Source organism: Telopea speciosissima, chromosome 1 (assembly GCF_018873765.1).
Source record: "Telopea speciosissima isolate NSW1024214 ecotype Mountain lineage chromosome 1, Tspe_v1, whole genome shotgun sequence".
Taxonomy (NCBI): Eukaryota; Viridiplantae; Streptophyta; class Magnoliopsida; order Proteales; family Proteaceae; genus Telopea; species Telopea speciosissima.
This window is the reverse complement of record NC_057916.1, coordinates 9,892,751-9,906,072: the sequence shown is the minus strand read 5'-3', so window position 1 is coordinate 9,906,072 and position 13,322 is coordinate 9,892,751. Positions and strand designations below refer to the sequence as shown.

General features: G+C 42.3%; 1 protein-coding gene across 1 annotated transcript in view; it reads left to right on the top strand.

Moving 5' to 3' along the window:
• Nucleotides 1-13,322, top strand: part of LOC122663308 — a 69,787-nt gene that overhangs the window by 17,371 nt on the left and 39,094 nt on the right. Inside the window, exon 9 of the mRNA XM_043858994.1 lies at nt 2,760-2,816. Within this exon, the coding sequence (XP_043714929.1) occupies nt 2,760-2,816 (57 nt within the window). The remainder of the gene's footprint in view (nt 1-2,759; nt 2,817-13,322) is intronic.

Below are 13,322 nucleotides of genomic sequence, written 5' to 3'. Positions count from 1 at the left end.
AAATTCTTTGTTTGTCAAATTTTTTTTTTGGTACTTTTTATAGAAAAAATAATGATAATGGGTGCTATGAAAATTTTCTGTAAAGGTGGAAATACATCATACACGACTTCTTTGATTTTTATTTTTTTTGCCTTTTTAATTTGTGTCCATCTATGGGTAAATAAGTTATGGTTATGTGATGCAGATTCATAACCGAAATAAGCTTGTTTTATTAGGAATAAGTCTAGGGTTGGGTTCTATATATGTTGGGCCTTTGATCCTATGGGTTTTAAATGTAATAGGTCACTTTTACGGACCTAAAGTATGGGTAATAGGGTTGCATACGGGATTAGATATTTAGTTCCATACTTAGTTTTATTTTGGTGTTTTTGTTCTTAAATTCAACCGGTTCAACCAGTGGTTCAATTTAAGGCCTAATTTGGTATGATTTCTATTTCAGTTTCAGGGTGTGATTTCTATTTTTGAAATTGTTTGGTTTGATTTTTGCACCTTATTTCAGTGAAATAGAAATCAAGTGAAATAGAAATTCTGAAATAGCTGAGGAGCTGTTTCAGAATTTCTATTTCATTTGATTTAGCACTCTTGCTCTTGAATGAGCACATGGTTAATTTCATGGGCAAAGTAGTAATTTCATGTTAAAAATAAAACACCACCCTTCTCCTAATGGTCTCACCACCACCACCCCACTCCCACCATTGCTACCGCCACCACCACCACTACTACCCCGCTACCACCACCACCACCACCACTACCCTGCCATCACCATCACCACCACCACTGCCGTTGCCATTGCCATTGCCATTGCCACCACCACCACCACAACCACCGTCACTACTTCCACAATCACCACAACCACCGCTACTTCTTCCACAACTACCACCACCGCCACCGCTACCCCTTCACCATCGCCACTACTTCCATGTCACCACTACCCTGCCACCACCGTCACCACCACCACCACCACCACCGCCGCCATTACCCCGCCGCCACCACCACCGTCCTTCCCAAAGAAATATAGAGAATCTATTCTCAGAATTTGAACTATCAAGTGGATTTTTTTTATTCTTGAAATATTTCATATTGATACAACCAAAACAATTTCAATTTTTTGACCAAAAACCTATTTGTTGACTATTTCAAGAAATCAATCCAAAATTGAAATAGAAATCATACCAAATCAGGCCCAAGTCACTTTAGTAGTTTGTCTTTTAAGTGTTTAGTTGGGCTGGATTAGGACTCTGTTTTGAGCCTATTTCGGTTTCCTAATCAGTTTAGGTTACCTAATAGGTTAAGGATTGGATTAGGCCTTTCTTTTTTTTAGTGTAGGAATCTATTTTGAGTCTTTTATATAAGGTTGTAAGGGGGAGCAAGTATTGGACACGAATTTTGATATTAATGAAAAGCTTTTTGCTGCTCTTCTTCTCCATTGAAGATTTTTGTCTTGTGCTTGATCAAGGCTGGTGGGATCGGTGTTTGATCCGATCGACACCTTGCGATGGGAAGCCCGGGTGGTTCATTTGAAGGAATCGGTGTTTTATCCGATTGACATATTGCGGTGGGAAGCCTGGCTGGTTTGTTTTGGTTACTTTGTTTTCTCCATTACTGTTCTACAGTCAAGCTATCTGATCTCAAGGTTTATTCATCATCAACAAATAAGTTCAAATCCCCAAACCCTTGGAACTGCAGAAAGATGGAAGGGAATGCTCTTTTCAAAGATGAGCAACTTGAGGAATACTTATGATTTATTACCCCCATAGGACCTAATATATTTGGCTCCCCATTGTTCTCTTGGTTCCCTCATATGATTTCTTGTTTATTGGGGTTTCCCTGACCTAATATTTTTCATGGTTTTAAACCCTAAACTGAATCTATCCTTTGGTAAAGATCCTGTTTTGGTTCCTAGTTTGGGTAATTCAAATCTAGGATTACATCATTATGTTTGGTGTTCAGGAAGATGGCACCAAAAGAAATCAATGTCGGTTTATAGTTTGAAATACATGGCTTCTTTGCTTAGTTATAGTATTTATGTTTCAAAATTATATTTTGTATGTATCCTAGGCATTTCAATGCATATCATTAGCGTATCTTGCGTCTCTCCAAAACAATACGATATGTCTCTTAAAATCACCCTTCTGATACGATACCCAATATCAATACTGCAAACATTATGTACAGGTAAGTGATACTTGGCATATATATGAGTGAACCCTACTCATGTACAATGCCGGACCAATTTGTTATCAATTACATATCCATTCCTCTCCTTCAGTATTGTAATATGAGGCAAATGGTTCAAGATTCCACTGGATGTGAGCTGATTGCTTGAAGACTTGACCAGTCAGGGATGAGGTCCAATATTTTAAGCATGAGCTAAATGATCTGAAACAATCTGAGAAATAAATCCATATTTGTAGTGAGATCATAATGGAGAAGGTCACTGACAGAACTATTACTAGCTCAGCAAATAAGCACTTTGCACATGAAGTTCTCACAAGTGCAAACAATCGATTATCAAAATTTTCTATCTTCTTAATGAAGTATTGATGCATTGCTATAACTTACAGAGTGATCTCTATGTTGGATTTTGATTTGTTGAGCAGACTACTGTTGTTATGTCTACCTATTTGCCTGCAGAAATAGTTTATGGTTTATCATCGTGGCATTCTTTTAAATTGAAGAATTCAGTAACTCTACATATGCCACTTGTTATTTACTGTATGTATAGTTGTTTTAATTCTATTCGTCTCTTGGTGGCCTAGTGGATGGTGAATGGGGAAGTTTGTATTGGACTATTCGCAATAAGGGATATTAAGAAGGTAAGCTTCCTGTTTTATATCAATTATTTCCTTGGTTCATTCTATACCATGTATGGTGGCTCTGGTGATCTCCCCCCCCCCCCCTCTCTCTTCCATTGCCTTAAATTTGATTTTGATGTTCAAAGAACAGCCCTCAGTGGAGTAGCTGCACTTGTCTTAGAATGTTTCTTTTTTATGTTAAACTATAGAATCAGGACTGAGCATGCCAAATGTTATAAAAACCAATTTGAGATGATACATGGAAAATTCCTAGAGGAATTCCTTGATGTTATATTTGATCCCTTTGCAATTTGTTGGTGCATAAGGAAAGACATATTATAGGAGTCAGTAGAGAGAAGATTAGGTTGCTAACTGTTCATCAATTCTCAAGTGAGTTCACGTACATGCCCATACAACCTTTGTACAGAATTTCAAGTCCATCTGGTTATAGTTTGAATCATTTGAACCAAAAAATGAAAAGTTGAATCAAAGCAATTATACATGTCTATATGCGGTATACTTATCCCTTGGCTGTTTTGCACTCAAAAGGAAAACATGAAAAGATATGTTCGTTTATCACAATCCCAGACCCATATATTGGGTGGCATGCATTATTTGACCTAAATTTGACTTGATCTTGTCATCTGAATTTTATGCCTTGGTTCCCTTTTTCTTTCTTCAGTTTGGCAATCTTATTTATTATGTCACAATCCCAGACCCATATATTGGGTGGCATGCATTATTTGACCTAAATTTGACTTGATCTTGTCATCTGAATTTTATGCCTTGGTTCCCTTTTTCTTTCTTCAGTTTGTCAATCTTATTTATTATGTCCTTGCAATATTTTTGTTTTCTTTTTCTCAGATGCTCATTGATTTTGCTACATGTTTTAGTTGATTCAAAAAGTACAGATTAATTTTTTAAGTTGAAATAGCTCATATGCTGAATGTGTGGCGGTCTTATATTCTGCTTTTCCACTTGATAATTGGTCCATCTCAGGTTCATGCTGGTTCTGCCCCTAGCGATTAAGTTTCTGCCAGATAGTATTAATCGAGGATCGTAGAAACATTGGCTACCAGAATTTTTTCTTTTATCTTTTTGTTTTTAGTAAGGACAAACTAGGTTATTAAAACTAAAGGACATAGGATTGAGTTGATCAGATCAGTCCTTCAATCATCTTACATCTACTGGTGTGGTATCTATTGGCTTCCAAAATCCACCATCAAAGCCATGGAATCTTTCTTCTGCTCCTTTCTTTGGAAAAGTAAGGAATCCTCTAAATTTCTTCACCTGATTAGCTGGAAAGCCACCTGTCTCCCTAAATCTGAAGGAGGTCTTGGTATCTGCAGGATCTGTGACTATAATATTTGCCGGAATCCTCAAGCTAATCTGGAAAATCTCCATCAAGCATGACTCAATCTAGGTCAATTGGGTCTACTCCTATCTCCTTAAACATAACCCCATTTGGACTGTCCCCCACCCTGTTGACCCCTCCTGGGTTTAGCGTAAAATCCTTCTTCTCCGTCCCTTAGCCCTTTCAGCCACCTCCTTTATGATCGCTGATGGGACCTCGCTCTCCCTTTGGCTGGATCCCTGGCATCCCCTAGGAGTCCTTTATAACCTTCTAGGAGCCCATGCATTCTATTCTTCTGGTATCTCCAAATCTGCCCCCCTCTCCGCAATCATCTCCCTAGGCTCTTGGTCCCTCCCCCCACCCCTCTCTCTCAGACAAGATTACCTAGCTTACCTCCCCTAAAGGGGTTTTTATCTTCAACTCTACTTGGGACTTTGTTAGACCCCATGCCCCCCACCCGGGTCCCTTGGTTCAAAGGCTGTATCCTCCGCCATAGCTTTAATGTTTGGAGAACCCTTAACCTTTGCCTCCCTACCCAAGCATCTCTCCTCCACCGCCACATACTTGCCCCCCCCTCCTATGTTCTTTGTTGGAATGGTAAGGAGGACGTCGATCACCTTTTTTTCTGCTGCCCCTTAGCCCTCTCCATTTGGCCCCGCAGTAGGAGACCTCTTCCCTTCGCCAGGGAATGGCTTTGGTTGGATAGGGTTTTTTCAGGTAGTTCGATCTGTGATACCGCCGGCAAGTTTGTGTTTAGGCCTGCTATATCCCACATTTGGATGGAATGGAATCTCCGAAGATGGACCTCCAATTCTCGTTCTATTGACATGATTTGGAAAGCCATCCCTTTTGATGTTAGTTCCAAGCTCCACATGCTTCCTCATAGATCTCTTGTTGACACCCCAAGGATTTCTCTCTTTCTGTCTCATAGCCTCCTCTTAAGGCTTGAGGCTTGTATAGTTCCCCTCCCCCACCTTTTTTCCCCCCACTGTATCCTTCTCTCCTCCCCCTTTTTTGGGGCTTTTAGTAATGATATTGTTAACAAAACAGGAATTTCGTGAATGGCTTGAATGACAATGAGATCAGTCAAGCTCTCTATTTATAATAATAATAATAATAAAAGAGATTACAAAGGAAACACTGTTCACGTGAACAGTGTCACAGCCCAAATTACAATTCTACTCTTGTTCAAAAGTACATAAATAAAGCATGAATAAAATACCAAAAATACCCTTATAATATCGGGTAACACATCTCAACACTCTCCCTCAAGTTGGGGCATAGATATCACACATGCCCAACTTGACTAGACTAGGATAAAACAACTTCCCACTCAACCCTTTGGTGAAGACATCAGCCAGTTGATCTCCAGACTTCACAAAAAGGATACAAATCTACCCACTCTTTAACTTCTCCTTGATGAAGTGTCTGTCAATCTCCACATGTTTGGTCCGGTCATGCTGCACTGGATTCTGGGCAATGCTAATTGCTGCTTTGTTGTCACAGTACAACATCATTGGAAGATGAACAGAACCACGGATATCAAGGAGTAAACTCTGAAGCCACAGTAACTCACATATGCCTTGGGCCATAGCACGGAATTCAGCTTCAGCGCTAGATCTCTCCACAACATTTTGCTTTTTACTCCGCCATGTGACCAGATTTCCTCCAACAAAAGTACAATAGCCAGAGGTAGATTTCCTGTCAGGGTTACCACCCCAGTCAGCATCTGTGTAAGCCTCAATGCGAAGATGGTCATGAGGAGACAAAATGATCCCCTTTCCTGGAGCTGACTTCAAGTAATGGAGAATACGAAGAACAACAGCCATGTGAGTGGAATAAGGATCATGCATGAACGCTCACAAGACTCACAAAGAATGGCAATATCTCGTCCGTGTGGGAGAGATAAATCAGCTTGCCCACCAATCGTTGATATCTGCCCTTATCAACAGGTTTACCATCCTTCTCTTGTAGACGGGTAGTAGCTTCCAAGGGAGTGTCACAAGGATGACAACCAAGCAAACCAGTCTCTGATGGTAAATCTAGAACATACTTTCTCTGGGAGAGAAAGATGCCTTTTGGAGAACGGGCAACTTCAATCCCAAGAAAATATCTTAGCTGTCCTAGATCTTTTATGTCAAATTCCCGTCCCAAGAAAGCCTTCAGGTGAGAAACTTCATCTGTATCATTACTAGTCACAACTATGTCATCAACATAAACTATGAGAAGAGTGACCTTTTCTCCCTTTCACTTGATGAACAGAGTGTGATCAGCATTACTCTGTTTGTATCCACAGGAGACCATGGCTTTATGAAACCTACCAAACCATGCCCGTGGAGATTGCTTCAACCCATAGAGTGCCCGTTTGAGCCTACAAACTTTCCCATGGGTCTTGTCAGAGGAAAAACCCAGAGGAACATCCATATAAACCTCCTCTTCCAACTCCCCAGGAAGAAATGCATTTTTACATCCAACTGCTGTAGGTCCTAGCCAAAGTTGACAGCACAAGACAGTAAGACCCGGACAGTGTTCAACTTCGCAACAGGGGCAAATGTCTCCTGGTAGTCGATCCCATAAGTCTGAGTGAAGCCTCTGGCCACAAGCCTGGCTTTATATCTATCCACTGTTCCATCTGGCTTCTGCTTGACAACAAATACCCATTTGCACCCGACTGGTTTCTTACCCGAAGGAAGAACAACTAGCTCCCATGTCTCATTTTTAAGTAAGGCCGTCGTTTCTTCCATCATGGCTGCTTTCCACTTTGGATTTGCAATCGCCTCCTGCCATTTCTGAGGAATAGAAACAGAGGAAAGAGAAGAAACAAATGCACGATAGGAAGGAGATAAAGCATTATAGGAAACAAAATTGGAGATGGGGTGTTGGGTGCATGACCTAACGCCTTTACGAACAGCGATAGGTAAGTCAAGGGAAGGATCCTTACCGATGATGTAGCAGGTCTCGGATCTCGGATCAAGCGCAGCATTTATCGTAGGTAGGTGGTATGGTGGTGGTGGTAGTCTCAACTTGTCCTGTGCGCTCCCGGGTATATACCTTATCAACAGGGATTTGACTGACTGGTCTACGCTCCCCCTGAATAGGAGCCACTGTAGGAGCTGAAGTTACAGAGGGCTCCCCCTGAATAGAAGCCGGAAGAATAGCAGACACATCTTCAAAACCCTGATCCTGCTCCCCCTGAAGAGGTATCTGGGAATAATATGATAAGGACTCATGGAAGACAATATCCATGGAGACAAAAGTACGACGTGAAGGTGGATGGTAACACTTGTATCCTTTCTGGGTCGCAGAATAGCCCAGAAAAATACACCAAATGCTCCGTGGATCAAATTTCCCATGAGGATGATGATTGCGGACATAGCAAACACAACCAAAAACTTTGGGGGGAACCACAAAGGAGGAGGACCCCTGGAGGAGATCAACGGGGGAACGACCATCAAGGACACGGGTAGGCACACGATTGATGAGATAAGCAGCGGTAAGAATGGCATCACCCTAGTAGTGAGAAGGAACCTGCCGTGCAAACATAATGGCCCGGGCTACCTCAAGGAGATGTCTATTTTTCCTTTCAGCAATCCCATTCTGGGCAGGTGTGTCAACACAGCTGGTCTGATGGACAATACCATGTGCAGCCAAATAAAGTTGGAACTGACCCTCCATGTACTCTCTGCCATTATCACTGCGTAAAATGAGCAAGGTGGCATTGAATTGGGTCTGAACCATACGATGAAATAACTGAAAACAGCGGAAGACCTCACTTTTATGGCTCATCATGTACACCCAAGTGGCACGAGTATAACAATCAATAAACAAGACAAACCATCAATGACCAGAAAGGGAAGTACAACGGGCAGGGCCCCACACATCAGAATGAACCAAAGCAAAAGGAGTCTCACTTCTTTTATTTAATGAAGAATAACTGGAACGAGTCTGTTTGGCCAAAACACAGGCCTCACATAAAAACTCATTCCTATTACAATGCTTAATCAAACGCAGAAACAAAAGAGACAAAGTACTAAGGGATGGATGATCAAGCAGACAGTGCCAGAGATGAAGGTCAGGGGACGAGGTGGACTGTAAATGATGAGCTGTAGAAGAAGCCAAATGCAAAGTAGAAGGCTGACCCGGGTCAAGTAAGTAGAGACCACCCTGCATCTTACCACCCCCAATCGTGCGCCCCGTCTCTAGATCCTGTATGACACAATGAGAAGGGAAAAAAGTCAGTTTGCAGTTCAGATTTCTAGTTAGACTACTAATAGAGAGAAGGTTGGTAGAAAAGGACGGAACATGCAAAACAGATTTTAATGAAAGGGTAGGTGAGCAGCGTATGGAACCCTTCCCATTAATAGGAAAAAGGGAACCATTAGCTACTCGAACACTGTCTTTGCCAGAAGATGGAGAATAAAGATGAAATACATGGGAGGAGCCAGTCATGTGGTCAGTGGCACCGGAATCTATAATCCAAAGACTGGATACAGCCGATGCACACAGACTACTGATTGGAGTACCTGAGGCAAAATTAGAACCAAGAGGGGCAGCAGGTGCAGATGCCGTAGTGGAGGCAGCGGAAGAGGCCTGTAGCATGCGACGGAAAGCTAGGAGCTCATCCTGAGTAAGCCCAATGTCAGATGAAGGGGCAGCAGTAGCAGTAGTAGGAGAATCATCCATATGAGCCTTGGGCTTAAACTTCCCACGGGCTTTCTTTTCCTCAAATCAGCAGGCTTCCCATGGAGCTTCTAGCATTGAGCCTTAGTATGATAGAGCCTGTTGCAGTGTTCACACTCGACAGGACCTTTAGGGACAGCAATACCACCATCAGTAGTGGTAAAAGAAGGAGTACTGGAAGCAACTTGTAAGGCGGATCGATCAACAGTAGAGGAATGCAGCATAGCAGCCCGACGAGATTCTTCATTATGAACCAAGGCAAAGGCCTGCTCTAGGGATGGAAAAGGGGACTGTCCAAGTACTTGCACCCGAATAGGATCAAACTCCATATTTAGTCCAGCCAAAAAATCATAGACACATATTTTGTCAACGTGTTTGCGATAGGCAGCCAGATCAGTAGCAGTAGAGGGCTGATAGTCGGAGTAATGATCCAATTGCTGCCACATGTTCTTGAGGGTAGCATAGTATTTGGAGACAGAGAGCTCCTGTTGGGTAGTGGCATTAGCCTTCTTTCTAATCTCATAGACCTGTGCATCATTCCCCGTGTGACCATAAGTCTCTTTGGCACCATTCCAGATAGTATGGGTTGTGTCCAGTAAAAGAAAATTGTCTGAGATATCCCCTTGCATAGAATGGATCAAGTAGGACATCACCATCGCATCATTAGATAACCACTTGTTGAGCTGAGAACCCTCTTCCACTGGTTTAGTTGTTGTCCCAAGAAGATGGTCAGTGAGGCCACGGCCAGCTACTGTCAAATAGGTAGACCGAGACCACTTCAGGTAGTTAGAGCCATCAAGTTTGATTGGGGCAGCAAGGGGAAGAAAATCAGTCCGGGGCAGGCCATCAATGCTAGAAGAGGCCGAAGAAGAATCTGAACCAGTCATTGCAGCAGGTAACCAATCTTCAATGAAGCAGCAAACAGCCAAAAAATATCCAAAAAAAATTCTGGAATCGACCCCCAATAGAAGAGGGCTGTATTGGAGCGAAAAATCTCAGATATGTAGGCTGGGAATGATGTCGAATGAAGGCAGCAAGGGTGCCAATCAGATGCAGCAGGAACCAGCAGCCCAACCCCAAGATCGATTAATGTCAGGGTTTTGAAAAAAACCCTGAGAAGAGAGATCGATAAGGGGCTGGGGTCTTCAACCAATCTGATGAAGTGAATAGGGGCTGAGTACAATATCAAATAAATATCCCACAATAGAAGATGCAGCCGAAACAGATGTAGAGGCCTGATCTCCAAAAAAAAATTAGGAATCTTCAAATCGCAGACAGTTCTTCAGCTCCACTCGATCCAAAAAAAAAGGCAGAAAAAAGGAGGTATGTTGGGGCAGCAGCTAGATCATTACGATCACCTCAGTAGTGCTGCCCTAATGGGAGAAGAAGAACCAAAAGAAAGGAAGAAAGAAGAAGGGAAGAAGCTTGATGGAGGGAAGGAGAAAAAAAATCGAAGGGAGGGAGGTGGGTTTTGAAAACCTAGATCAGAGTGTATTTGGCTCTGATGCCATGTTAACAAAACAGGAATTTCGTGAATGGCTTGAATGATCAATGAGATCAGTCAAGCTCTCTAATTATAATAATAATAATAAAAGAGATTGCAAAGGAAACACTGTTCATGATACTGTTCACGTGAACAGTGTCACAGCCCAAATTACAGTTCTACCCTTGTTCAAAAGTACATAAATAAAGCATAAATAAAGTACCAAAAATACACTTATAATATCGGGTAACACATCTCAACAGATATTTTATTCACCAAAAAAAAAAAGGACATAGGGCTTTAAAAACTAGGTTCTGTATAGATGAGTCATGGAATTTAGCAGAAACTATTGGTATCCGCTGGTAGTTTCAGAACTGAAATACTTAGGTGCGGTGATAAAATTATTTATGCCTGTGTTCAAAATTCAAATGCCATTGAGCAAGATTTTGGGATCTTATATTGGCCCTTTGGTAGTTATGTTTTTGCAGTGAGAAACTTTGATTCCTGAGGTGGTTTTTTGGGGTTTCATTATGTTAACTCCTTACTTGCTTGTCTCATCTGCTGGTCTAAGGGTAGCTAGACCTTTACAAAATGGAAGTTGACAAAGTTGCTTCTGCCAATTTCTCTGATGTGGTTGTCTCAGACCTGTCCTGTTGTCTACTTTCTAATCCTCAGTTTGAGAGTTTGGAGTTGCTCATTGCTCCCTCTCCAAGGGATAATGGTACCGATCAATATATTCAATTGCATTGGTACCTCTTGAAGATGTATTGGTAAAATGCTTTTACCATGTTTACGCAGTTGATATAATCAGTTCCCAGGATAAAGGTTTTTGTCGAAGATGATCTGGAGTTTTGGTGATGCAGTAGCATTATCATGGCTGGACTGGCATGACTGAATCTGGAAGCCCAAATCGAGAAAAGCCAGGTCCAAACCAGCATTTCTGTCCAACAGGAATAATTACCTATTTGTTTATCTAATTAAGGGGGGTTATTCTTGTAATTTGCATTTTAATTGTATAAGTAAATTACAGATGACTAGATGAGGTACCCAGCGTTTTAAAAAACTATGTTTGGGGTACCTTATTTTCGAAAATGTTATGTTTGAGGTTCCTTATTAGCCAGTTCCGTTTAAGACTTGAAATATATCCAACTTTACCCATGGCCAGTTCTCTCAACCCTCCCCCCTCCCAACTACCACCTCCGCCCCCATCTCCACCCTTTGCCTATACCTCGACCCCCACGTCCACCTTCTGTCCCCATCCCCACCCCCAACATCTCTCTTCCCCCTGCCTTGACCTCTGTTCTTGTTCTTCCTCCCCTCACCCAAGCTCCACCACCACCCGTGTTCTGGTGCTCTTCTTAAAACAAGGGGTCAAGCGTGAAAATGCCGTTTCACACGTGCCAACTAGCGGGGTTGATGGCGTCAGTGATGGTGGACTGCATAATGATGCTCCTCGAGTATTGCTTCCACGGCCTTCCCAGGTAAGTGAGGAAGCTGGCCTTCACTGATTCCAGATTACAGGTTGCTTCGATCGAGCATTTCTGGATGACAATGCCGGTGTTCTGGTTTGGACCAACTTTCCGCTAGATGGTCACTGTGTTCTTCTGTAAGGAGAATTCTGCCCTTATTAGTGTATGAACTATCTATGCTTCCTCCCACCCCTCTCCCCCACACCCGCCCCTCTTCAAGGTGCTGATTTAAATATTTCAATACAACTAAGCTTTAACGAAGATCACCTGGTGATTGAAGGTTCCATTCGAGAGCTAAAAGTCCTAAAATTTGTAGGTTCTGTCAAAGAAAGCTGAAAATATGAAGATCTGAAGTTTGTCTGCTAAATCTAAAACATCAAGAGCAATTGGTGTAAGATTTGTTTCCTTGTTAAAATCGTTCTATTTTTTCCCCTCTTCATCTTATTTTTTTAGAAATCCTATCTGCAAAATCAAGAGCAATTGAGAACAGCAACCAGAATCTTCAGAAGAAGAAAACAGAATCTGCAGATTCAACATGAATTGAGATTGTCTTCAACCTCTCGACACCAACCAAGGCGGAGAACCCAATTGGTTTTAGGAGAAGCTAATGGGGACAGGAACCTGGAGTTTGAGTTGCCCTAGGGAGGTGATCTGTTACCAGCTCCAACATACGAAATCGTTCCACTGCACTCTGCACCTCATTGGTGCGCTCTCTATGCCGCTTGCTGTGATTCTCAGTTTCCTCAGGCATTCTCTTTCTGGAATTGAAAAGCCCTCTCTGCAAGACTTAAAGGGGTTGCTTGGAGCACCCCGGCTCAACAGACTGACATTTCGAAACCCTAGGAACAATCGCGTTAGCTTCGAAAGTTTCTGCAAGTACAAAGCTACAATGGTTTTGCTCTAGGTCTGAATAATTCTCCACTGACTGTTTTATCCAGTGGGAGTTTAGCAAGGTTTTGTAGATTAGCAACAATCGCCAGAGCTTCGAAAGTTTCTGCTAGTTCAGATAAACAAAGGTTTTGCTCTAGGCCTGAAGAGTTCTACACTGACTGCATAATCGATTTGGATATTGCTTAGGATTTGTAGGTTGAGGAACGATATGGAATAACGGGCAGATGGCGCCTCGCGGTACTGGGGCAGTGCCTCCCCCCCCGGTGGTGCAACTGACTTGCACAGTTCCGCCATCGCCTGTGGACACGGAGGCACGCCTTGAAGAGAAGGCTCGCAAATGGATGCAGCTCAATTCGAAGTGCTATGGTGATAAGAGGAACTTAGGCTTTTTTTATGTTTTAGTGTAGAGGGTAATTTAGTAAATTGCATTTCATACATTAACCCCGTTAAAATCGGGGGAACAGGTTGATATTTGCATACTTAGTGTGGGTGCTTTTAAATCATACCATACTTTAGGGGGTGGCGCTGATAATTTCCTCAGAAATAATATTTGAAGCATGAGGCACCCCAAACGCAGTTTTCTTAGACATTGGGTACATAGTTGTCAAGGTGATAAGATGCCCACCTAGGCGTCTCCTAGGCACCCAACT